Source organism: Tenebrio molitor, chromosome 7 (genome assembly GCF_963966145.1).
Source record: "Tenebrio molitor chromosome 7, icTenMoli1.1, whole genome shotgun sequence".
Lineage (NCBI taxonomy): Eukaryota > Metazoa > Arthropoda > Insecta > Coleoptera > Tenebrionidae > Tenebrio > Tenebrio molitor.
The window spans coordinates 16,821,721-16,848,907 of record NC_091052.1 but is presented as its reverse complement, the minus strand read 5'-3'; the positions used below and the strand labels follow the sequence as shown (position 1 = coordinate 16,848,907).

Here is a 27,187-nt window from a genome sequence, read left to right as displayed (position 1 = left end):
TTGAATATGCCAAACACACACACAGTACTTACATAAGTATAATTTTAAGTTTTCAGACAGCTCTCCTGTTTACAAATACCGAAAAACATATGACAATATGTGAACTGATCTCAATAAATATTGGAAATGTGCAGTTCTCGATACATGTATTAATGAACACGATAAAATAACAATTTATCGTTGGTCAGAAAGCTCGATGAAAATTGAAGTAAATCGTGCAACTTAAATGAATTTCTTTATGTGAGAATTGAAGTCTGACGTGCCACAATACAACACAGCTGCACTTTCACCTAATGTCACTCTCTCGAACGGTCAAAATATTGTCGGATGAAAAACGAGCTTTGGGCATCGGCTTTTATCCGGATCAGCCTTCCGCGGAAATGAAGTTTCCAGTTTTTGCCTCGTTATTATTTCCTTCGGTCAGTTCCAGTGAGGCAAGAGCGTGACACCTCATTCGGGTGAGATTCCGGGCCGCAGTAAATAGGCGACGTGTTAATGAGCGTCCCTGTTGTCACCCTTTCTTCGTAATAATTTTGCGACACACGCCTGTTGGCTTTTCGGGGGACAAATAAGTGTTTTGAAGGCGAACCGACGACGCGAACAAGAAGTAAACGTTAGTTACGCAGGCGCTTCAATCATGCATCGTGGTCGCGGCGTCGGCGGCGTCGTCGCCGTCGCCGTTAGTCGGTATGTGGCTTCAGCCTGAACCCGACGTTCGGTCTAATGGCTGAAAAACGCGCGCGTTTTCGGTCCATCGTGGTTCTGGCAGCAGTGGTCGTCGCAGTGACCGCCGATTATCTAGGTGAGGTCTAGGCTTAACGCACGCGTCTCGCTGCTATAACGTCCCCGATTTCTTTACGACCGGCGTGCTATTATTTTATTTTTATTATAGAAAATTCGAAAGTTGCGTGTGCAGTATTATGTAGAGTATAAAAGTGGGCGGATTGAGCAGCAAACGAGATCTATAAAAATTCGGTCAAGGGTCCCGGATTTTATACTTTACATCGGTCTAAGCCGCCGAACTCATTGAATAAATAACGAGTTTCTATTACTTTGGCCCCCTTAATCGATAACAACCTCGCAAAATGCAAAAGTCAATGACCATAACGATAAGGCCGTTTTCACGAAAAATGATGCCGTCCCTACCGAATAATACACTAAATATTCATAAAACGTCGAACGGGCCGCCACCTTATCCAGGACTATTATAAGATATTGGTCCGGGGTACAAGTGGCTCCCATTCATAACCCTCACGTTGCTTTTACCGCTCCGTTACCCTCACCTAATTGGACCGTTTGGGGTTGTTGGGGTTAACAAGATAACACTCCAGTTTTCTTTTCAGGTGAATTTACGACAGGTGTCAATTTTCGAGCGGTTAATGGGCCAAATTTAATCTTCTTTCATGCCGGACCGTTTAAACTTGTTAAAATCTCTCCGCGCTTCTTCGCAAACTTTCCAGCACGCGCCCAGACGCGACCGAAATACCTAATAAATGCACCACCACTAAATAACCCGATATTAACGAGATTATTGCCCCGCCGAAAGCGAACCCTTTCAAATGACCAACTTAACCGACTTTTCCCATTAAACGCCACCTTTCACACCCGACTCTAATCCCGATAAAAATACTGCTTTCTTCAAGGGTGCCGCTTTAAATATTTTCATATTCGACCGGTGGAGGCCAGATTATCCCATAGAAAATTTATCGGCACAATTAAATTTTGAAGGAACTTTCGGAGTCTGATTTACGACCCTCACTACTTTCTAGATGTGGCGATAACTGTGCCGTCTTATTTTCATATTCCTCCTGTTTTATTTTTAAAGCGTTCGTTAGTGCGGCGGTAAAAAATTATTAAGGATTGTTTATAGGGGCAGTTTTCCTGGATGCCGGTGGGCGTAGTTAACATGCAAATTAAGAACGTAAAACAGGCCAGTGCATAAAAGGGAATAATGAGCTTGCAAATTTTTATACCGTTTTAACAGGTTTTTTATTGTTGCAATCTAGAAAAATTAAAATAGAACGAACGCATCTACTTACTTCAGATTCGAACACGTCAAACCTTCACTCACATTTTTCTTCTGCCGCTTCTTTTTCATGTCACCGCTATTCAAGCCCAATGTTCCCGGAAATTTTGTCATTACGAATCAATGCAACAAAGAGCTCGGAAATATAAATATGGAAATTTTACGTATTTATTTTGCGGCTACAACGCACAATTTCAGTGAAAAATTGTATCATCAACCAATCGGAGAAAGTGCCATTACAAGCTGTTACATTTGTTCCGTGACTGGCCATTTGCCAAATTTACCGCAAGACTAAGACAAATTGGCGGGACATTAAAAATATGTGTTGTATAAAGAACACGGTTCTTTTGCCGAAACAATAAAAACAAACACCAAGTATGGACTGGAAATTTTAAGAGAAAATTTAACGAGATCTGGAGAAATTAAGGTACGGTAATAACAGATATTTTGTGTGAAAAATCAGGGAAATTTAATATTCTGAAGGCGGTCGTTCCCATGTTTTAGAATCGTATTTCCGACTCTAGATGTAGATATAGATTAAAATAATTAAAATCAAACGCTGAGAATAAAGAGGCCGAAGCCCGACCGTGTAATATTTCACACAAGTTAATAAACGGTAACGTTATATTTGTAATATTAGCAAGGAACTTAACAAGGAAACCATAACCTTTATTAAAATTTTCTTCCTCGATTACTCCTGAAGCTAACATCGCATTTTTTTCTCGTTTACATGTTCCTTGTTTTTTAATATTGGTTTAACAATGTGAAGCAATGTTTTTTGCAAATTTAGAAACGAGCGGAAGGAGAAATTTTAATAGAAATTTTTGGACTAAACTTAGCCTGAAAATGCCACTGAAAACTACCGGGAGATTATTTTGTAGAATTGCGAAATGACAGTGTCAGGTGCTTCGAACAACGTCGCCACTTTTTGTTGACAAAGAAAACATGAAATAAAAAAAATTCTCTGCAACATAAAGTTACGAGTTTGTTGAAGTAAACTTTTGCAACTCCTGCAGTTCCGTGAAGAGAAAATTAACATGAAAATATGGTTCCAAATTTAATGACGTAATAAGATAATTGCCTAAGAAATCTACAGAACTTACCGATAGCGTGAACGACAAGAATTTAACGAGTATGTACTGAATTAGTATAATATACTATTTTTCTATTTTATCTACTTTGCTTTACTAATCCCTGAAATTTCAGCTGCTCAGGCTTTGATATTAGACTGGGGACTTACGCGTAGGTTGGTAATAGACATTTGTCACAAAAATGTAAGGTTATATTTACTAAATTTACCTGGTAGCTTCATTCGTTACCTTGACGCCTGACGTCATTGGCTGATGTTACCAATATAACAAAAGCTAAAAGTTACCAAAAACAGTCTAATAATATGTATGCTTCATTATTAAACTGTTTTCGGTATAATAATGAGCTTATTTGTAACTCAAAGTACATAATATACTATTTTTTCTTCAAACCTTTATAACAAATTATTTAAGACATGTTAAGCAACCAGGTATGAATTTCAAATGATTTAGCTAGTTTACTTTACAGCCGCTCATCAGCGGAGATAATAACTTTACGGACGCCCTCAGCGGAGATAATAACTTCACGGACCCTTCTCAGCGGAAATAATAACTTCACGGACGCTGGTCAGCTCGTTAGATGCCATGACAATGAAGTAACACTTTAGCATTTTCAATGCAGCAGTGCAATGTCATATTTTACGGACGTTTGAAGAAAAAGTAGATTTACTTGTCATGTAAAGAAATAATTTCGGTATCATTTAAATGCAACTCGAGCATATAGAAGAAGACTGTAGTTTGTAGCTGCGCAGTCAGTGAAAAGATTTTCCTTTTTGTGTGGAAAAACGGGAAAAAGTTGGAGATAATATTCCAGTTTTAGCAGTCTCCCTCCACGGGAAAATTAAATTTTGCAATTTAGTGTAGTTTCCAATTCTTTTTTCGTCCGGGGAGCGCTTTATTTTCGTTTTAATTTCAATTACGCCGTTTTTCTGTTCTATTTTGAGTAGGTTTATGCATTCGATGTCGATTACTTGGTGCATGCGATAATTTAATAGTTTCCGTGGCGTGAAAGGCGATATACGTATATTTAATGAGTTTGTATTTTGTTGACCCCGGTGAACCCCCCATTTTTCGTCAGGTCTGGTCCCCATAATTCGCGCCATCGAATTTAACTGCGAATTAAACGTCGATTCGTTCGTGCTCGGCAAATAAAATAACATATCGGGCAGATAAACGGCCGTACGTGCTCAAAAATACCGTATGATTCGAGAAAAACGGAGATTTCACGTGGGTATATTTTGTCCCATGTTTTAATGCATAAGTTGATAGCGCGGAGGAACGTGAGTTCAAAGCGTACGTGAACATTTACAAATTTAGTTTAGAGTTAGGGGTCAGCACGTAGAGTCGGCCGGCAGTGGCTGACGATGTGGGAGATGATTGGATCACTTTTATGAGTTCCCCAGGGATAAACAACGCATTTACCGACGAGAAAACACAAGCTAAGCGGGAAATAGCGCGGATGAGTGGCCGGATCACCGCACAACTGCACGTGCACTTAGCATAGAAATCGCCCCATCCGGCGATGCACCACCGCACCCCCTTGTATTACATATCGCAAATCTAATAACGCCGCGAAAAATGAATTCGAGCGTCGCTCCCTGGCGAGGGCAGCGGCGCGACGACACGCTCCTGCTAAGAAATCCACAGAAAATCTAACTCTAGGAAACATTTCCTACTTAGAATGTTCCGCCTGTTTCAATAATTCGGGCACATCGCGACTTTCAGAGTTTCTTTTGATGGACGAAATGGGAATAAGTTATATTTTATTTAACGCGAACGTGTTAAAATTTTACGGCGCTGCATGTAAAATGTTTCATGGGTTTATCAAAAATAGATAACGAGTTCTTGATTAATTCAAAACTTAAACCAAAATATTTGATTCGTTTAGACAGGTCCTGAAATTTTTATAGTTTTGTAATGAGAACCTTAGAAACCTGATTCTGTAAAGTGTAAAGCTGTGTTTGTGGGCTCAAGTGCCTTATTTTTTATAAAATAGTTAGATGACAAAAGGATACCCCCTTCTAATCTCAAACTCAAGTAATTTATGCAGACTGTCCATAAAAGAATGTAGGATCGCAGATGGCTCTGGAATTTGAATTTGCCACCTCGTTTAAATTCATGAAATACTAATCGCAAACTGTCAAATATTCACAAGCTGTCAACACAAAATTAACTTAACCTCAATTCCGCTTTCGAAGTCCTGCTTTGTTGTTTCTTGCGTTCCTGGTCTGTTAATTCTTTAAAAAAAGCTTTTTCCAAAGCTAGATAATTTCCGGTGATGTTACAAAAGTACTCTCTTTATCTGTTTTTATATTGAAAATAAATTTGTCAAGCTACACAACCAGCAAAACCAATTTGTTCTGAGGGTTGCATATCGTAGGTCATACTAAGATTATTCGATTTCTGGTGAGTCGGCAAACTTTTAACGCCTACTAGGATCCCACATTCACATTTACATAGCGATATTTTAAACTCAAAGTTCTTTTATTCACAGCAATTTAAAAACAGCAATTGGAGTGAATTTTTTGGAACAAATCCTTGAACAAATTTTTCATTATTCGCAGACTCCGGCGACTTATTCACCCCTTTGCGAAACTGTCGGTCGCACCCCACTGCCTCCAAACTGGATTTCCTGTACATCTGAGGGTTGTGCGGGTACAGAGCGCGTCGGATCTGAATAAATAAAATTTATAGTTTGTGACTGGACGTAAATTGCGATAAAGAATGGTGCGAAATAAGAACAAACTATGAATAATCAAGCTCAGGCGAAAGCTCGCATTTCGCCTCTTAACAAGGACTAGTGTTGATTTATCCGGGGCGGCCAAGCCGACCTGGGGATTTTTAATTAGCTCGCAGCTAATTTCGCGCAGACATCATCCAGTTTTATTATTTAATAAAGAAATTCTTCAGTGCACATTACTCGGGGCTACAATCGAATTCTTGATGGTCGTTTTGATGCTGTAAAATTTACATCGAGGCTGCCCAAGAGGAGCGCACCTATTTGTACCGGCGGCTAACACATGCGCGTGAAATTTATAAGTGAGTACAACAAATTGGAAATGGCGGAATTTCCGAGGAGCACACAATAATACCAAACATAACAGTAACAGTGATGACACGGTTTTAAGACAGGTTTGAAGGTAACGTCGTCGTAGGCGATTTACAAACGACGGTGCTTGCTTTTATAGTGAAGTTATTTTTCTTCAAATAAATCCATCAAAAACTGACTCGTTTTGTTATTGAAGCTTTACACAAAGGCTTTCTGAACAACTAGAAATTGGAACGGAAATAGAAACATGTACAAATCGTATCTGTCATTTACTACATAACGATTTATTTTAAAAATAAACACTATAAACACAATAAACAAATCATATAAAATACATCGATACGATAGGCATTTTCGTAATTTTTAACACCTCTGCTTGCAGCGGCGTTCGTTTCTTCCGTTGAATTTCCACTTCTATTGTTTCCTAGTAGACGTAAATGCAGAATGCAGTTTTAAAAAAAGAGAATTCGGGAATTGCCTGAAAGAGCTTTTAACGCAGCGATGTACAAAATAAACATTCACGTATTTTTCTTTAATCTCAGACTCAATGATGTCATTTTCACAGCACCATTATAACTCCACATATGCGTAATAAATTTATTCATTTCATGGTTGACTTTGGTTTTACTTTAAATCATTATTTAAACTAAATTATAAAAATAGTACATTATTAAGAATAGAAATGAATGTTTTTGTGCTAAGCTCAGAGATTGAAGGCCAAGACGAAGTCGAGTTTTCGCGATCTTTGAATAAAATAGAAAAGTGCAATTTATGCCAAAAGATGACCACATTGAAATACAAACTGACCTGTTCGAGGTTTCACCAAAAAGCAACGACATAGGGTATTGATTCCTTACTGTATCCTAACAAAGTACAGAGTTATTGTTATTATGAATGATTGCTCCATCGCAGTTGGCGCTGAAATACATACAAATGTTGGATGTGCCGCTAGCCTCGCAACATGAGACAGACTAGTAGACAGATTTCCGGCGGTAAAAACTACGGCCAGTATCGTCACCTACCGGCGATACTAGTTAATTCATGTTATGAGGCTTGCGGCACATTCAACTACGCCACCAACGCCAACTGCGATACGACAATTATTTATAATAACCCTGTATATCACTCCAAAAATAATAAAAATTCTTATCTTTTATTGATACTTGTCCACATTTACTACATTGTTTTTCCACGATAAACTATCATGTAAAGAAAAACAAAGAGCAATCATTTATCCATTAGGTATAACTTTTCCTTCATTTTGTGTAACAGTTTTCCATTGTAATTATCTAACTTCTTTTCAAACAATCTTGAACACTTTGGAATTAGTAATAATCTGATGGGGTAAACCCGCGGTTAATTAACTTTTTCTGGTAAAAGATGCAGTTTTCATCCCAATAATATTGTGTCAGATACAATGCATTTTTTTAAACACAAAAAACATCAATCATCAAAATACATGGCAATCATTTTTTGTGATTATGATGGACTACTTTCATCGATGCCACTTGACCAAGTGTAACAGTACTGTGTTAAATTAATTTCAAAAGTACATCATTCTGTTAAGAAAAAAGGAAATGGAATGCTGTTTTATCAGAACAAGATTTCGATTCGTAAGAGCTACACTTTTATGACTACTATCCATAGTGCCGGTTTTATATTGTTGGAGCAACTGTTCTATCATCCAAATCTAGCCCACAGTGATAACTGTTTATTCCTTAATGGAGTAAAAAAAAACGGGAAAGAAGGAGAGAGAAAAATACTATCAGAGAAACGGTTATGCCAGTGAAGAAGTGGAATGATTAAGAACAAAAAGAAGATGAATGAATGTACAGCTGAGTAAAAGGGACAAAGACAGAGACAAGCAAGAACGAAGGGAAAGAATCAAAGGATCCAGGTATGTACAACAGGAAGTATGAGAGGTGTATGTCAGAGGAAATTCCGGAGTACCGGAGAGAGAGAAGACAGGTGTTGGTTGGAAGGACAGGAAAGGAGGTGCAGAATGTGCTATGAGGAGGGATAAACAATTGAGCACATGTGAAACAGAACAGTCCAGGATACTAATGGAATGATGGAGAGAAAAGAAAAAAAAACGGAGAAGGAGAGAAAAAAATACTATCAGAGAAACGGGTATGCCGATGAAAAAGTGGAACGATTGAGAGCAAAAAGAAGATGGATGAGTGTTGAGCTGAGTGAAAGGGACAAAGACACGGACAAACAAGAACGAAGGGAAAGAATCAAAGAATCCAGATACAACAGGAAGTATGAGAGGTGTATGACACAGGAAATTCTGGAGTACCGGAGAAAGAGAAAAGAGGTATTGGAAGGAGAGGAAACAAGGTGCAGAATGTGCTATGAGGAGGGAGAAACAATTGAGCACATGTGGAATGGATGTAGCGAAATGAGAGAGGGGGAGAGAAAGGAACGGGAGAAATAGTGAATGAAGACGGAGGAAAGAGAAGATGGATGAAAAATATATTGAAGAGGAGGGAAAGAATAGGTAGGTGGGGGATAGAAACAATATTGTTATTTTTTGGATTATTAAAGTGTTATTAGATAAATAATTGTAGCTTTGTTGACATTCTGTAATTATTATTATTCATGAAAATGAAGAATTTGAAACACTGAAGATTATTGACTTTAATAATGTCTATAAAGTTTGTCGCCTCATTATAGTTTTATGAGCAGTCCACATTTTGATTTTGTAAATTATCCTTTAATTTACTAATCTCGATAATGATAGGATGATTGGATTGTGAGCTTATCTGCAATGGCGCTTTCTGCCATCCTCGTTGTCAATTACCGTCAAAATCGACAGTTCACGTCAAGACTCCGCATGTATCTTGTACGTGAACCGCCATCAAAATTTCAAAGGGTTGTTAATTATTCAAAGAACGGGGACAGCATCAACACGAGCTTCCGTAATTAAAAAATTATTGGTAATTAAGGGGGACGTAATTTTATAAATTTAAAATCGTCGACGGCGATCGTCGCCGAAACGGGCCTAAATTTTAATTAAATCCGAAACTTATCTCAAAGGGTTATCGCGAATTTTAGATGACGGAATGAAAGTACTGACTAAACACGCGGAAATATGAGAGTAATGAATAAGATACAGTGCTAACAAGGTTTGTTTGCTTTTATTACAATAATAATGAAAAATTTAATAGCGATCCATGTGGACGGTGGGGTTTACTCTGGACTTTTGTTTGCTTTAAATCTGTTGCGAACATACCTACATAAAATTAAAATTACTCCAACAAAAATATAAATCATTAATGCATCCCCGCCCGGATTTACGTATCTTCCGTTTGAATAATTTATTAATTCTCACACGAAGCAAACACACCCCTTTCCCATTGATATTTACAAATACTACGTTTTTACCGACAAAGTAAACGCATTTCCCGGGATTTTATCGAGCTCCAGGTTAGGTTTGAAATATTGCTTTTTAATACGAAATAAAAGTGGTCATAACGTCGGCCAAATAATAAAGCCACAATGCTTCCTAATGTGAGGTTACGGCCCCTAACAAGCTGTGTAATGTAGATTTTATTAGGCGCGTAATCCTTGTTAAATTTTAGGATGCCCTTGCATTTTATGCTAAGCCAAGCCGGTATGGTTTACATAGCAAATAGTTTCCCAAACACACAGGTTTATAATCTATTATCGTAAAACTAATACGACGGAACGGTTTATGGATAATTTTACCTTATTTGAGACGGGAATAGACCACCACAAGGGAGAAATTTCAGTTTTGTAGCGGTTCCACAAAACAAAAAACCATTTTCTTACAGCTCCGGAGATTTTGTTATAGTTTCAGCAAATACGTGACACCTGCTGCTTAATTTTGCGTCACACAGAAACGTGCTCAACCCCCTGGCTAATGCCGTCACTTGGGTTCGATTCCGTCAAATCGAAAACTGATAAAAAAACACTAACCATCGTTACGAATTTAGAGCGAGAAGGGCATGGGCGGAGCAATGTTTAGACACCGTACGCACAGACATGACGACACGTGACCTGCTCTTTTCCATATGAATTATAGCAGTCTGGACTAGTGACGCGGAAACAATTATTTTTAAAATCTTTTGTTTCAAAGGACTGTGATTAAGTTGTTGGTATCTGTCACAAGTATTAAATGCAAGTCTCGAGTTTTTTGCCTGGAAACCAATTTATGGAGCGCAATTTCTCCAGACAAAACTGCAGCGAATTAAATCCTTTATTTGTCTTCCTGATTGAAAGTATTGCATTACGGGATTTGCCTGTTGTTCCCTTCTCATTCTGTCGGGATTTTGAACATGCCGGAAAAAATCGTAGCCTTCTGAGATTTTAACGAGCCGCCCAAATATCGTGTTTTGCTGACATGATTCAATACCACTCAGACGCCCATCCATTAGACGTTCTTGCGTTTTGACGAACTCAATAAGTCCATTAGTAAATATTGCTTCAGCAATCAATAATTTCATTTCTCACGTATAAGAATCGTATAATTACGGCTAGCTTTCGAGCGCACCTCGCACGCGTATTATCCGAAAAGTTAATGCAGGTTTCGATTCCCACAAGAACAATTTGTCATTGTGTCGGACAATGTCAAATCATAGACATAGTGTTACTGTCAACGTGCACGGTGGCTCAAAGATATTATTGAAGTTCTGCCAATCAACCGGCAAAGTAACACGGAAATAATTTTCGAGGTGGAAAATCTTTACAGCTAATTTTAAGAGCGACACGGTGGCAATTAAATCCTTCGTACTTATCTAATTAAGATGTACGAATTAGAACAGTGTTTCTAAATTAATTTCAGGTTCGCTTATTCGCGTTCAAGAAAAATATATGGATAGCATCGCGAGTTATCTAATTTAGCAATTAAGAGCGACTTCGTTAGTTTATTTATAGTCTCATTGTTCACCGGATAACACGAGCCGATAAAGAGTTTTAATTAATTAACAATTCCGGGGTTTCGAGTGTATACATTTTTAATAAATTGGCTCTTTAAAATCCACTCCCAAATTAAAATGTCAATAACAACAAAATTTTTTTACAAGCTGTTGCATAAACAAACAACTCTCCAAAATATGGAAAAATATTCAAAACAGCAACACTTTTGGTACAGTCATTTTATATTATTTAATGCATTATTGTATTGTATTTTATTGTCTAGAATCTAGATAATATGTAAAAGATTTATTTTATGTCTGCATTTGATTGTGAGAACCTACACTGTGAGTGACGCCATATATTATGGATATGACCTGAAATAAAAATTTATGAAAAGATGCATATTTTAATGTGCAAAGCGAACATCTGGTACTAAAGGGATCAAGGACACAAAGTATCTAAAAATTATAAAATGGTCGTAGAAGAAACCAACATGGATGAATTAAAATTGAAAAACTTAATAATAATACACCCAAGAAAGGTATAAAGTAACTACACGTACACAGAAAATTAAAACAAAACAAGAGGCTTTAAGAAAAGAAAGAGAAAACGACAGAATATTTATAAAATTTAGATGGATTCATGATAAGATAAACTCAATATAAATGAGAATGAAAACAGATAAAAAATTTTAATAAATGTAAAAATTAAAGAGACAAAGGTACAACAAAGTATAATTTGAGAAAAGAACCAACCACGATGTAAATAGTTTTATGATATTTATTAATAGACGTTTTAAAGCAAATTGGTTTATTTTGAGAAAGAAATTTGCTTTCTCAAATGGAGAGCTGTTTGTTGACTTTCAGTCAGGCACGCGGATAATTTCTATACAAGATGATCAACAAGAAAACAAATCAAGAGTGCTACCTCATTTTTGTTTTATCGAAAGCTCCGTCTTAGCTTGATCATACACATACAGTATATTTGCTACACATAGTCGTTTTATTCTATTATGATTTAATTAATTATTAATAATTAATGCTTTATCTTCAAGGGTAAAACCCATTTTACCACTTATTCTGGAATAATTATTGCTTACAATTACAGGAAACATTCGTTTTTTGAAGGTTAACGACAACACCGTTGCTTTAAAATTGACGTTTCTTTGAGAGTTCACTACAAAATCTGCTTACCAGTGACGTCGCGTTTGGCTACAAAGCTGGTAAATTACCTTATTTACATAGGATTCCGCTACGACATGACCGATAATTTGCAACGCCTGCTCTGATTTGTTTTCTTTTTGATCATTTCGTGCATATTATGTTTCTTCTCGCAACTTAACGGTGAGTTATCGATTCTTTTAATTTTTCCAGCTGTCTAAGAGTTCGTCAATTCAAATATTCGGTTTGATTCAATTTATCTTTTCGCATATAAATCAGTATTGATCATTTTTGGCATTTACTGAAATTTGTGAAAAGTTTTCACTTTTTATATAAACGTAATTACGTATGTGGATTTTTTACGATTATTATAATTCTTTAATCAGAAAAACCTTAAAACCTTTGTTTAGAGTGTTCCATTAGGTACTTTACTTATCGAGTTTATTACACTTATCCTTCAACCACAAATTGTGTTCACCACAAATGGGATATCCAAACCGAAAAACCCATTATGTTGTGGCATAAGATATTTTTACTTGGTTGACAACAAAGTACACAAAATTTGATATCCTGAATAGACAACAATCCGAGCATCCATTTGTAATGATTAATAAAGTCATTATTCCTGTGATGGTTCTTGTAGTTACCGCGATGAATCGCAATGTTAAAGCCAATATTTGAACACGTGTTTTATTTAATTGAGACTTAATATTTTGCAAGTTCCAAAAGAGAAAATATTGCTAAATATAGAGTAGTGAAAATCGATGCATGCAGTAGGATTGTTGGAATTCTTCAATTTGCATTTGTTTTTTTATTTCATAGTAAACCAGTTTTTGATGTTTTTAAACTATGAGGCGCAGCTTGAGGGTCAATGTTATGTTTAATAAGAAAAATAACGGTGTGTTAAAAGTAACTTTCTTAGTATACTTATTATAAGTTTTGAACCGTACTCAACCCATGTTAAAAGCATCTCAAAGGAGACAAAATGAATTCCAAAGAATTGGTGGCAAATGAATGAGCCTGACTTTTATCAATGAACTTTGTCTTCTTGTAGTAAAGTTGTTGGTACTGTTTTTACAAGAGCAATTTGCAAAATACAATCTTAATTGCACGGAATATTTTCCTGTTAGTACATTAAAAAAAAACTGAGAAAGAGATTATTATTGAGTGAAAAGTGTTGAATAAAAACTCAGTTTAATTCCTTTCCTTTTTAAATTTTTATCAAATAGCTTCCGCTTGTTTAGATTAATAACAAAAAATACCAATTATTTTTGTAAACGCTGTTCGCGTTGTTTTGGCATAATGGAAGGCCATGATTTATTTTTTTAACGTTGGACACACTGTTTGATTTCCGTCACTAAAGTGCCTGACATGCGGACCTATCAAAATGAACATAACATGTTGCTGAAATTCCCGCGAGTATTCTTCTATTGCAAACTAATGTTAAATTGACAACAATGCACTAGACATTGATGCTATTTATAACCTCAAACATAATCTAAATCGACAGACAGCTTTACTACCAAATTAAATGCAAAATTTCCATGACCTCCCATTATCCCAAAACAACGTGAATGCATTTTATAAGCTAAACTATTGTTGCAAATTTTCCAAATACATACTATAATTCCTACGAACAAATCTGATAAATAAATACTGCGTCCTGTAAATAATCATTCGACGGAAATTTACTAACATTCGCAAATATACACAAATTGTGTAACTACTGCTTTGATTACAAAAATATTGTAACATATGTGACTCCTTTCAAAATAAAACTTTGATTTTTTAAAATTAATTTTGCTACTTGTTCTTTGAATTTTAAATATGTAGGAAAGCCTTGATAAGGCCAATAAATAAAAAAACTGCCTGAATTACGACAGACTAAATTTAGATTCGATATCACTTTTTTTATTTTTAAACAAACTTTGAAACATCAGCATTTCTTATTTAACTTTAGTATCCAAATTACAACTATCTCTTCGTGCAAAATACCGCATTACTGTCTTGTTAGACGTATCTTACTCCTAAACTAATATTTAAGAGGGAAGCACGACATTTATTTATTTATTTATTTCAAAATTATTGTATTTTATATCGACTCATACATTTTCAATCTTAAATTGTTCCACAACGAAATGTAGTAAATTCACATCAATTCTGTGGTTAAATTGTTCTGCACTACAATATGAATAAAATTTTGTCAGTTTGAACAAATCAACCAAATATATAGACAGTCATTGTTGTTTTGTGACCAACTGCAAAGATTAATTTTGATAATTATTGTTGCGCTCTCTGTAAATATTATCTTGACAGGCACTGTTGCGAAATGGAATATTCTAGTTTACGATGTCTCATCAACATTAATCTTGGCAGCTATTGTTGTCAAAAGTAATGTAATAATTGTCCCGAGATTGTCAATGACGAAAAAGAATCATTGCAGATACTGAATTTGAAGATTGTCGAGCAGTTAGTTTTTTCTGCAAATAAATGAGTACTCGTACAGTTGAAAACTGGATAATAATTTGAAACAGACTAGGTTTATTAACTGTGACAAATTGAGGAGATTTCTTAGGAGACGCAACTTGTAATAGCAATAGCTGTGTTACGAGGTTTATTATGAACAGGCAATTTTATTTTATGAAACAATTCCAACCGCTTCGAAAAATTTTATTAAAAAAGCTGAAAAAACAATTTAATCTACCTCTTGTACTATAAAGTACAGTATAAAAATCCAATCGTACAACCACTGTTAATCAGTATTTATGTTCTTATATGTTCTTATATTTGATAAATGACTCAACTTAATACGCACCTCGTTAAAAAAACGAATCCTTCAAAGAAAATTGTAAATTTTTCCCTGTCGCCGTCTTCCGAAGAAAAATAAATTAATAAGAATCTGACACCCATCAATTCCGTGATTAAGCAATTCATTTCGTGAACGGCTGAAAAATCGTCTGTAATTATTCAAATTCGTCCATTTATAAAAATACCACGTGCGAGGGATTATTAAAGGGAAAAAAATCACTCGTCTAAGAGGCGAACCGTGGGGCTTCTAAATGAACATAATATTTTTGTATGAAAACGTCGTTACAACCTTCTCATTATTAAATGGCAAAGCTCCATTAAACGAATTCGAAAACATCGACGACGTTCCGGGGGTAGTTTACCCTAACACGAACTGGTACAAATGGTTAACACCTGCGATGGGGCCCAGAATACACATACGTTGATTTTATCGCGTCCTATCAAGGACTCGCATCTTAAAATAGGTTGGTACTCGATTAATTGCAAATCGATAGGGACGGCATCCCTCCAATTGAAAAAACACCCGACCCCATTTAAATCACGGACAACGGTCACGGGAATGGCAACATTGTAAATGTTACCATTCTGGAATCGGAATATCGTCATACTTTACTACTTCGTATCTACATTCTATAAATTTATACACGCTCCCTCTCATAAGGAAGAAAGTTAGATACACGTGCGCCTCGTGGAAAAGTTACAGCTCTTCCAGAGCGCATTTGACTAAATTCCCCTGACGTTAATAAATGATTCCTCAAGCAACTATTGTTACGTTTTTAATTGCGTGTTTACGTAAGCTCGTTATTAAGACGGGAAATAAATAAGTTTGAAATTAATGTTAGGTGGTAAAAGGGAGTCAAAACATTAACTTTGTGCCTCGGTAATTTATGTATCAGAAACGTTATTTACATTCAAAAGAGTTTCACCGAAGACATGAACAAACAAAAATCAGACCAACAGAATAGGTACGAGATACTCGACCATCGAAATACACAACCACGTAGATACTTATTTATATAGTCATAAAAAATATAGTCAACAAGTTATCGATTAAGTGCGTGTCTCGACGTCGTCGGTCGGTTTTTTTTTTGGTTGATCCTTCGAGCCGGAACGTTTTTAAGAAGGCAATCTATCAAAAACAAGGTGCGATCGATAAATGACTTAATAATAAGCATAAAATCCGATTAATCTGGTTTACTGTTCGATTCAGCAATAACTTAATTGACGATCAGGTATTTTCCATTACTTAAATGGAATCAAATGATGCTGAATTATTAACAACCAAATCGATATTCTTAATTGAACAAATGACTGTACTCGTATGTGTAACAATACAAAGTGATCGAAAAGAAAACAAATCAGAGCAGGCGTTGCAAATTGTCGGTCATGTCGTAGCGGAATCCTATTCAAATAAGCATGGGCGTAGGCAATTTGTGGTCTCAAACGCCACTTTATTATTAATCATACCTTATGAATGTTAGACGTTGGAATTATAATTGTGTATTTTATTATTATTATTATCTGATAATGGAGATAATTTATAAAATAAACAAGAGCAATATTTTACATTCATAAGAATGGGTAATTTAGCAGCTTTATTTTCAAATGTGACGCCACTGGTAAGCAGATTTTGCGGTGAACTGTCAAAGAAACGTCGTGCTAAAAAAATTAATAGATTTTTTTCAGAGCTAGGCAACCAATAAAACGACTGTGTATAGCAAGTATGTATACATAATATGCGTACGATTAAGCTAAGAACGACGTTTCGATAAAACAATAAATGAGGTAGCACTCTTGACTTGTTTTCTTGTTGATCACTCTGTATGTAGCCTACACTCGATTTTCTAGCAGAGGAGTAATTAAATTGTAAAGAACTCACTCGAGACTGTCGAACTTTCCGGCCTAAACTTCTCTAATCCAGTTTTTTCAGTAGTCGCCCCAGAGACTAATTTATTTTGATTTACATGGCACTAAACTTGGTGTTAACTATTCTAATCGAATCTATTAAATTTTCTGAGGTTAATCAGTTCTGGAAATCCCTGAGCGGTCTGTTGCTGAAATCGAGTTGAAGAGACTTGTAAAAATCCTAGTCATGTAGTTGCCACTATCGGAGTGAGCGTTGTCAGTTTTGACATCCTTTGAATGAAAATCGCTGATGAAACGTTGAATGTTTTATCGCTTTGAATGAAAATTGTTAAATCGCCGTCCTTTGTTGAACTCGCTTCAGTATCATAATTTTAATTTTGGACTGACATTCTTTCCTGTTAAATAATTTGTCAATATCAAAGGCACGTGAATTACGCGACAAATAATTCTCCCTCCATTTCCGAAGTTGCATTTTATAGAAGAACCATTGTGAGAGTCACGCCATTCTGGAAATAATTATTGTGTTTAGCGTCAATACTTCGCGTTCAATTTGTCACTTTTGAGGAGTGGGCAATTACCTTAATATTTCTCTTTCTGAAAAATAAAGTAGACCGTAAAGTCAAGTTTATAAATTACACTAAGTTTAACGTATCCGATGGCTCTAATGTCTCTTTAGGATATAACAAATAAACGTCTTTTCAGAACTTTGCTCTAATGTTTGTCGAAGCCGAGTAAACCACTCGTGAAGTTTGTAAATAATAAGAAAACTAACAAAAATGTAAATGAGCTCTTGTTAATATTGAAAAACGGCAAACGGAGCAGTTTTACTTAATTAGCCACAGTGTAGGGAACACAAAATTTCAGTTTAGCACCGAATTAAATAATTTTTGTTGTAATATTAAATTTATATTTGATATTAATTAGTGAGCAGTTGTTATAAAAACAAATGAATGTTATAAACAGTTTGAATAAAAATAATATAAACAAAAAGTCTGTCAATAGTTTATTGAATTAAAAGGATTCTTCTAATAATACTACAAAGGGTTATGGGCCCAGGAGAATATTAAAAGAAAGAAGATTTAATAGAAGAAGATGAGTGGAAATGTAATAAGAATTGAACCACTGGGAAAAGAAAATTATGATACATGGAAACTTCAGATGGAGGCAGTTCTCGTAAAGAACGAAATGTGGGGATATGTAAATGGATCTATTGAGAAACCAAATAATGAAGAAAATACGATTTGGGAAGAAAACGACAAAAAGGCAAGAGCAGATTTAATCTTAGCGATAAATCCCAATGAATTAAGGCAAATAAAAAATTGTGTAACTTCAAATGGAATATGGAAAAAATTAAAGGAGCTTTATGAATCAAAAGGTCCTGCAAGAAAAGCTACGTTGTTAAAACAACTGATAATGTCCAAAATGAATGAAGGAGAAACGATGAAAAATCACTTAAATAATTTCTTTAATATCATCGATAAATTAGAAGAAATGGAACTAAAAATTGTAGATGATCTCGTAACAATATTGTTACTGTATAGCATTCCAGATTCATATGAAAATTTCCGGATCGCAATAGAATCTCGTGATGAGTTACCGAAGCCAGAAACACTGAAAATAAAGCTTACGGAAGAATATGAAGCAAGAAAAAGTAGAGAAAATCAAAATTCTCCGGGTGCTCTATTAATTAAAAAATGTTATAAGAAAGAAGATGGACCAAAATCATCAAAGGAAAATTTAAGAAAAAATAATTTAAAAGAAGCATTCAAATTTAAATGTCATTATTGCAAGAAAATAGGACACAAAGCTGAAAATTGTTGGTCAAAAGCCAAAGCAAGAAATGAAATTTCGAAAAAGGCAGAAGTTACCGAAACAGTTCTTCAAATCAATAGAACCAAATCAGAAAGCCAATGGTGGTGTGTGGACTCAGGAGCGTCTTCGCACATGTGTTCATCAAAAGATCAATTTCAAAACATCGCTCAAAATGATCAAGTTCTAAATTTGGCAAATCACAGTTTCACAAAAATAAGAGGAACGGGAAATGTGAAAATAAAAGTGTCAAATGAAAATAATTTACGATCTGTCAATTTGAATAATGTCATGTATGTTCCTGATTTACGTTCAAATTTGTTATCTGTCGGAAAAATCACAGATAAAGGTTCAACAGTGATATTTGAAAACAACAAAGTCTACATCCTTGATAAAGATGGAAAAGAAATTATGATTGGTCAAAAAAGAAATCATCTTTACTATGTTCGCGAAATTCTAGATAAAAAGGGAGAGACAGCAGCTGCAAGTATGAACATTTCAAGAACAAAAATACAAGAGTGGCATGAAAAATTTGGACATATTAATGAACAACAATTAAAAGAACTTGCAAGAAGTAACGAAGTTTATGGTTTGAATATTGGATGCAATGAACATTTAATAAATTGTTCAATTTGTTTGAAAGCAAAACAAACTAGAAAATCTTTTTCAAGAAATGAATCACATAAAAAGGAAACATTATTGGAATTAATTCACACCGATATATGTGGACCAATGAGAGTAAACTCGATTGGTGGATCAAGATATTTTATTACGTTTATTGATGATAAGTCAGGTTGGTGCGAAATTTACTTTATCAAGAAGAAAAGTGAAGCTGCCAGTGCATTTTTTAAATACAAGGCAAAGGTTGAAAATCAGCTAGGAAAAAGAATAAAATGTCTTCGATCAGATAATGGAACTGAGTATTTATGTAATGAACTTGAAAGTTATTTGGAGAAACATGGAATAAAACATGAAATGACGGTGGCATATACACCAGAACAAAATGGCGTTGCAGAACGAAGAAATCGCACTTTCAACAGAAAGAAGAGCGTATCGAGTGTGGTGCCCCGATTCTAAAAGAATTTATGCAACAAGAGATGTAAAATTTGTAAATAATTTAGAAGTAAAAGAACAACCGATGCAGGAAGAATTTACTTCTGAAGATATTATGAAGAAAGAAAAAGAAGTTGAAATATATTTGAACAATTATAGAAAACTTGAAAATGAAAATGAATCAATAGAAAATCAACCAGAAAATGAAGAAACAGAACGTGAAGCTAGTAATAATGAGAATCAATTAGAAGATCAAACAGAAATAGACAACTTGCAAGAAAATTACAACGAAAGAAGAGAAGTAGAAACAAGAGAAAAGCGAAAACCTGGAAGACCAAGATTTCTTTATACAGGAAAGAAAGGAAGACCTAAGAAATTATACGTACAAGCATGTGAAGAAGAAATAACAGAGAAAGAAGGTTCAAGAACAAATGAAATTACTGAAGAAGATCCAAAAACAATTAAAGAAGCATTTTTACGACAAGAATCCGAAGAATGGAGAGAAGCGATGAAAAATGAATTTAATTCTCTACAGAAAAATAAAACATGGGAAATAGTTGATCGCCCAAGTGATCGAAAAGTAATAGGCTGTAAATGGGTTCTGAAAACAAAATTTAAATCGGATGGTACGATCGCTCGTCGAAAAGCGAGATTAGTTGCAAAAGGTTATGCCCAATTGCCAGGAATAGCTTTCCAAGAAACTTTTGCACCTGTTTCAAGATTATGTTCTGTAAGACTAATAATGGCCATCGCAGCACAATACAATTTAATAGTTCATCAGTTGGATTTTGTAACAGCATACCTGAATGGGGATATCGATGAGGAAATTTACATGAAATTACCTGAAGGAATAAATGAAATTGGAGAAGAAGTCGTGTTCCAGAACAAAGTATGTTTATTGAAAAAAGCATTATATGGATTGAAACAGTCAGGTCGTCAATGGTACAAAAAATTAGATGAGAACCTACAGAAGTTGAATTTAAAACCGCTCAGCACAGACAAATGCATCTATATGAGAAAAACGTAAAGAAAAACAAAGTTACTATGAGTCAGAAGAAATATGTTGATGATTTATTAAAGCGTTTTGGAATGGAAAATTCAAAAGAAGTTTCAACTCCCATGGACCCAAATGTTAAACTGTCAAAAGAAATGTGTCCAAAAACGGAAAAAGAAAAAGAAGAGATGTCAAGGTGTCCATATCAGAATTTAATTGGTTCCCTCATGTATTTATCAGTTTCAACAAGGCCAGATATTTCATATGCCGTAAGCTGTTTAAGTCAATATAATACGTGTTTTGGAAAGGAACACTGGATTGCTGCGAAAAGAGTACTACGATATTTAAAAGGAACTAGGGACTACGGATTAGTTTACGAAAAAAATGTTGAAGATATAATTGCTTTTGCAGATGCTGACTGGGGAGCGAATCCTGACGACAGAAAATCTTACACAGGATATATTTTTATTTTTGCAAATTGTTCTGTCAGCTGGGAAGCAAGAAAGCAACAAACAGTAGCACTCTCAAGTACAGAAGCAGAATATATGGCTTTATCCGATGCAACAAAAGAAGCCATCTATTTACGACGATTTTTAAAGGAGGTGTTGAACATAGATAAACAAATTCAAATAATGAACGATAATCAAGGTGCAAGGAGCCTCGCACAAAACCCAATTCAACATTCCAGAACCAAGCACATAGATATCAGGCATCATTTTATACGAGAAATATTGCAAAGAAAAGAAATAGAAATTAAATACATACAAACGAGTGAAATGGTCGCCGATTTTTTAACGAAGCCCCTATCAAAATTCAAACATAACTATTGCTTAGAAAATTCCGGCATTAAGAATATAGAATAAAGAAAAAATAAATTTAAGGGGGGCTGTTGTAATATTAAATTTATATTTGATATTAATTAGTGAGCAGTTGTTATAAAAACAAATGAATGTTATAAACAGTTTGAATAAAAATAATATAAACAAAAAGTCTGTCAATAGTTTATTGAATTAAAAGGATTCTTCTAATAATACTACAATTTTAATGAAAGAAAATATTCAGTTCTGTCTAATTCTTTAAGGTTCATAATTTCCAAAAGAGACAATTGCAGCACCTATTAAATTTATCTAATTTCAGTGATATTTGAATAGGTTGTTTTCCGATTGCGAAACTATTTTTATATCTACAGAGTGAGTCGCGAGGAACGGCCGAAACTCCATGAGTGTCTTCACAAGTGAAAATAATGTTAAAATAGTATATTATGATACAAGTTTATAAGGAAGCCTTTAAAGCACGCGCGACGAGTTTAAGAGCACGACGCGTAGCGGAGTGCTTTTAACGTCGCAAGTGCTTTAAAGGCCCTTATAAACGTGTATCATACGCTATTTTTTATTATACCTGGACTACAATCTGAAAATTATAATAAAAAAAGTAAATTGAAATACCTTTTTCGAAGTAATCTGTGTCATTAATCGTTGATATAGAAATGATCAATTGTTGTTGTTTCGTTGCTATCATAAATTTTCTATAAATGTTTATTTATCATTGTTCAAAATGTAGGTGAATTTGTTGTTACCTAAGCAACCTTTAAAGCTCGGCGTGCTTGAATCGCCTGTTTTCGCACGCTCAGGCGTGCTTAAAACGGCGATTCTGATGCAGGTATAATAAAAAAACTTATATGTTTTTATCCGATTTACATTTGTTTTCAAGTTATACACATTGAAAACATTTTGTAATCAGAGTATGCCATATTTGAGGCTAAAAAGCACTTGGCTGGTTGAAAAATGAAGTGTACTTAGTACAAGTGAACACTCGGGAAGCACTAATTCGACGTATTAGAAATACTGCAGCCAAGAAAAGCATCAAGCAATTAGTAGAGCAACAAGCGCCCTTAGTAGGCGAAGCAGAAAGTGTTTAGAGCTCAACGGCGGTATTTTTTAACATTTAATAAAAGAACGTGCATATTAAGACAACGTTAATGTTTGCAATTGTGTTTATTTCTTATTACGCTTTAACTTGAAAACAAATGAAAATCGCATGAGAACATATGAGTTTATTTTACATTATTTTCACGTGTAAATACACTCATGAAGTTTCGGCTGTTCCTCCCGACTCACCCTGTATAAACACTCGTATACAAGTCACGAGTATTGTAACGACATTCGTAAGTTATGAAATTTGATAAAACTGTACTATTTCCTATATCTATGCTAAATATTGGCATATATTTATAAAATTAATTCTCTTGAGTAAACAATACACACAAAAAATATTTATAATGCTTCAGGCTCCACAAGCTTTGAAATACGCTTTTACTTTTCAGATATGGACTTTTTCATCTATTTTTGAATTCTACCAGCTGTGCTTTTGAAATATTAATCTCATGCATTTGAAAATACTCCAATAATAGAAAGTATCTACATATTTTTTTGCGTGTAAAAAGTAAAATTTTAGTGTTCGGCGTGAAATCAAATTTTTCAAGAGAGATGACAAAGTGCCGAATTCAGGAGATCAAGTTCTCGTTAAGAAACGTTGAAACATTTGACAATTATTACACTTCGCAGTGATATTTGTTGGATGGGATAAATTATATTTGGATGATGGATTTTTTCATCAACAGAAAATACTGTGGCCACAAGAAATCAATAGTACCCATTGAATATTATCTCGGGATTATTTCAAAGCAAAATTGCTATTTAGTGTTATCACATATTACCCAGGCGTTACACAGATGCAAAGGAAAACTTGAATCAATTTTAAAGGGATAAAGAGAGTTGGCTTATCAGATTTGTTGTTAACAGTTGAAATCTTAAATACTTGAAAACAAGGGAAAAAGATTTTATTAGATAAAACAGTACGTTAATTGGCCCGTTCTACAACGATAAAACAATTATGAATTACAAATTATTATACAGGGTGATTTTGAAAGTTGTCGAGATATTTTAACCGGTGATAGAACCCCGCAAAAGATAATGATTGAGCCAATAAGACCTTATACAAATGTTGACATTTTTCAAGAAAAGACGGCTAAATGTTTTTCAAAAAAAGTTTGAGAGCCACTGAATTTTATGAAAAAATGGATAAAAAAGAATCATAGTAGACTTTTTTGTTACCATTTAATCCAAAATTAAGTCACTTTGACAAGGATCTCAATCTTCACCAATCTGGAGAAAATCGATATGGTTTTGATCCATGGTGAAGCCCGTGGACATTCAGATCTAACACGGTAAATCTACTGTGAAAGGTTTCCTCAAAGGATACTTCCCAATGCACGAAGCTTTGTAAATATTGTACAAAATCTTCGCGACTTCGTGAGTTTATAAATGGGCGATCTTGGTTGCCAATGAGAAGATCGCATTTTAGTTGAAAAAGAAGAAATCCTCACGAGATCTAGAGATGTTTCCAGTAACATTTTGAGGATTTAATCAAAACTGTGCAAATCCTAAGAAACATGTTTAAAAATTGTACAAGAGTGTGCAAGAGTGTGCGCCGTTTCGCCACTGGGCCAGTTCGCCGCGGCCGTTTCGCCGCCAGTCGTTTGATATCGGTTTCAACAATTGAATCCAAATCAACCAATCCATCCGTTGATGCTCCTAAAAATGTTTTCTCATTATCTACAAATAAACAGCACGAACTACCATTTAGACCTGTTATTTCTTCAAATATTTGTTTTGCTTTTTCTTTATTGTCAATACCCTATTGCAGTGATTCGGGCAATTTTTTTTTTAATTTAAAATTTATAATACCGGCAAAATAAAAAATATTGTATTACACTCTTTTTATAAGCCATTTTGTCGCATTTGTTTGCTTTATAACACTCTTCGCTGAGCTCGTCATGCCTTAAAAAACGCGTGCGACAAAATGGTGTCTTATAAAACTCGTATAATAAATTACCATTATCGTATTTGCAGTGTCCGTGGTAAGTTTCTTGTTTTATTTTCTGATATGTACTAGCTGCTGGCATATCCATCATTTCGTCATCACCCAATCCACTAAAATAGGCACCGTAATCAGAATCTGCTCAATTTCTGAATTTCTCCCTTTCCACTAAAAATTTTGATGGCGAGATTACCCGTAGGATTTGGTGAAAACAAATGTACACAGTAACAAATTTTTAGAATATAAAGATATAAGGTTAACGCTCAGGTATCATTAACCACCTGCGGCGTTGCGGCGCAATGAATCCATGCGATGGATTTACTAATAAAAAAATACTTAATGCCATTGAAAAAAAAACGCTGAAAATCCTACTTTTAGGGTGTTTTATAGAAAAATAACTATAACAGGTGGCCAACAAAATACCAGCGGGGAAAGAAGAGCCGCGACGAAACGGCTGCGGCGAACTGGCCCAGTGGCGAAACGGCTGGCGGCGAAACGGCCGTGGCGAAATGGCTGCGGCGAAACGTCCCATCCTCTGTGCAAAATCATGTGGAACCAGGACAGATCATTTTCTAAACAGACAGCGATCCTGAACATTTATCTCGTTTATGCAAAAATTATGGAAGAAATTTAAAAGAACAGGGTCTGCTCACAAAAATGATTCAGCAGTCAAAATGTCCAGTCCTTTCCGCGATTGAAAAGTTATCGAATAAGCTGGATGATGATGTTCGATAAATTTATGCAGGGCACTCCTAAAGGCGTAAAGCTACAATTACATTCAAACGTGTTTATTTGCATGCAAATTTCTTCTAGTTTATTTTGTTACTGCTGTGATTCGTATAATTAGTGGAAATATCCTAAATTTTAATAACAATATTTATTCACACAAGAACAATCAAAAGTCGATGAGTAATAAATAAAAGACGATTTTTTTTAATGAACTTCATGAATAAATGATTTTGTATTCATATTTACTTATTTATTCATTTCAAAAAAAACATATTGTCTTGGATGCTGTACTTCAATATGAATATTTTTGAGTGACATACAATACAATAATAACAAAATAACATTTACCCAATGACTTACAGATAGCTATTCTTAGATTTGTTTTTCTTAAATTTCGGAAACCTCCTTATCCTACGTAGAATTACTAAAATTGATTTTCCTGAGCTTTTATAGAGTGAGTCAATTTCTAAATCGCATTTGTTGGTTTCCTTAATTCACTAACTAAACGGATTGCAGTTACAGAACAAACCTTTTAATCCATCAATACTACAAATTAATTTGTATTAATAAAAATTCCATAACTAAAGCGCTTCTCTATATTGTCAGTTAGAATCTCCTTACCATTTTATAATAATAAATATGTTAAACATAATCTCTAAACCTGTTTTCAATAAGGAAATAAAATGTTGTTTTTAAAATAACCGGTATTCATGTAAATTTATCCTCAAAGTTGGCGTTGAAGAGTCGACCACAGCTTACAGATTACGGATCACCTGTTTAAATCTAACCTCACTTTTTGCGTAGTTACTCTGCAGACGGAAAAGTGGTGCGTTCACAATCGACTCTTCAATGCCAACTTTGAGGATCAATTTAAATGAACACCCGATAGAAGATTATATGAAAATATCCGAGTTAGGTCTTTTAAACGACATGAGCTTTACACAACTCTGTGTCTGTGAAACTAATTCAGAAGATTTGGTTTTGTATTAATAATAAATAATCTGTATACATTTATTATGGATTAAAAATTAAAAATTAAAACTTAATCATTAAGGACAGTTTTTGTGGTGAGGATATATTGATTTATTAATCGGCTCTTTAATCTTTTTGTTTATTAAAACCGAACAGAGTATTTAGCTCTGAATAATTTTTACAAGAAAAATTTCTAAATTCGCATCCTCTTATAAATTCCTGTTTAGTGCACAGAATCTCTCGTCTTTAAATTGTCATTTATATTATAATTTAACATAGCTGTCCAGAAATATTAGGAGACATTCTTGCCATAAGAACTACTTTCATATTAGATGATTTTAATAACGGGCACTGATTAAATATTTCTTGGGTACTCGTACAGTTTTAGAAGTTGTCGACTTGAAATTAGTTTAAAACAGTTTGTAGTCGAGTGTTTTTTAAACAGAAATAAATTTTCGAGCTCGCCCACTATTTTGTATTAATTATGGAAACTTCCGGTATTGAAGGCGTAACAAACGAGAACACGACGCGTATGGCCAAAGAAAAATTGGGCTCCCCGAGAGAGACGTAATCCTTTCAAGGAGACGTTTGCTGTGTAATTAGCTGTGAATAATTTCGTAATTGAAGCTTACATTATTCACGAATCTGTATTTATTTGGACGTAACAAAACGGAATATTTTTCGCCGCCCCCTGCAAAAAAAAATATTAAGAAAGTGGCACAGCGCTCTGGTCCGAATAATTATCGTAGCGGATCCTACAATTATAATAATTAATTCAACAGCTGTCGAAGGAGGTTTCTCGTGGTGCAGGCCTCGAAAGATCGCCAGATTAAAAGTGGCGTGACCGGGAGGCATAAAAAGAAAATATCACTG

General features: G+C 34.7%; 1 protein-coding gene across 2 annotated transcripts in view; it reads left to right on the top strand.

Annotated features, from left to right (window-relative positions):
• The first annotated feature begins 684 nt into the window (after nt 1–684).
• Nucleotides 685–27,187, top strand: part of LOC138135320 (neurotrimin-like) — a 75,468-nt gene continuing 48,965 nt past the window's right edge. For both annotated transcript variants that reach the window (XM_069054013.1, XM_069054012.1), the window contains exon 1: nt 685–802. In XM_069054013.1, the coding sequence (XP_068910114.1) occupies nt 724–802 (79 nt within the window). In that variant the 5' untranslated portion in view covers nt 685–723. The remainder of the gene's footprint in view (nt 803–27,187) is intronic.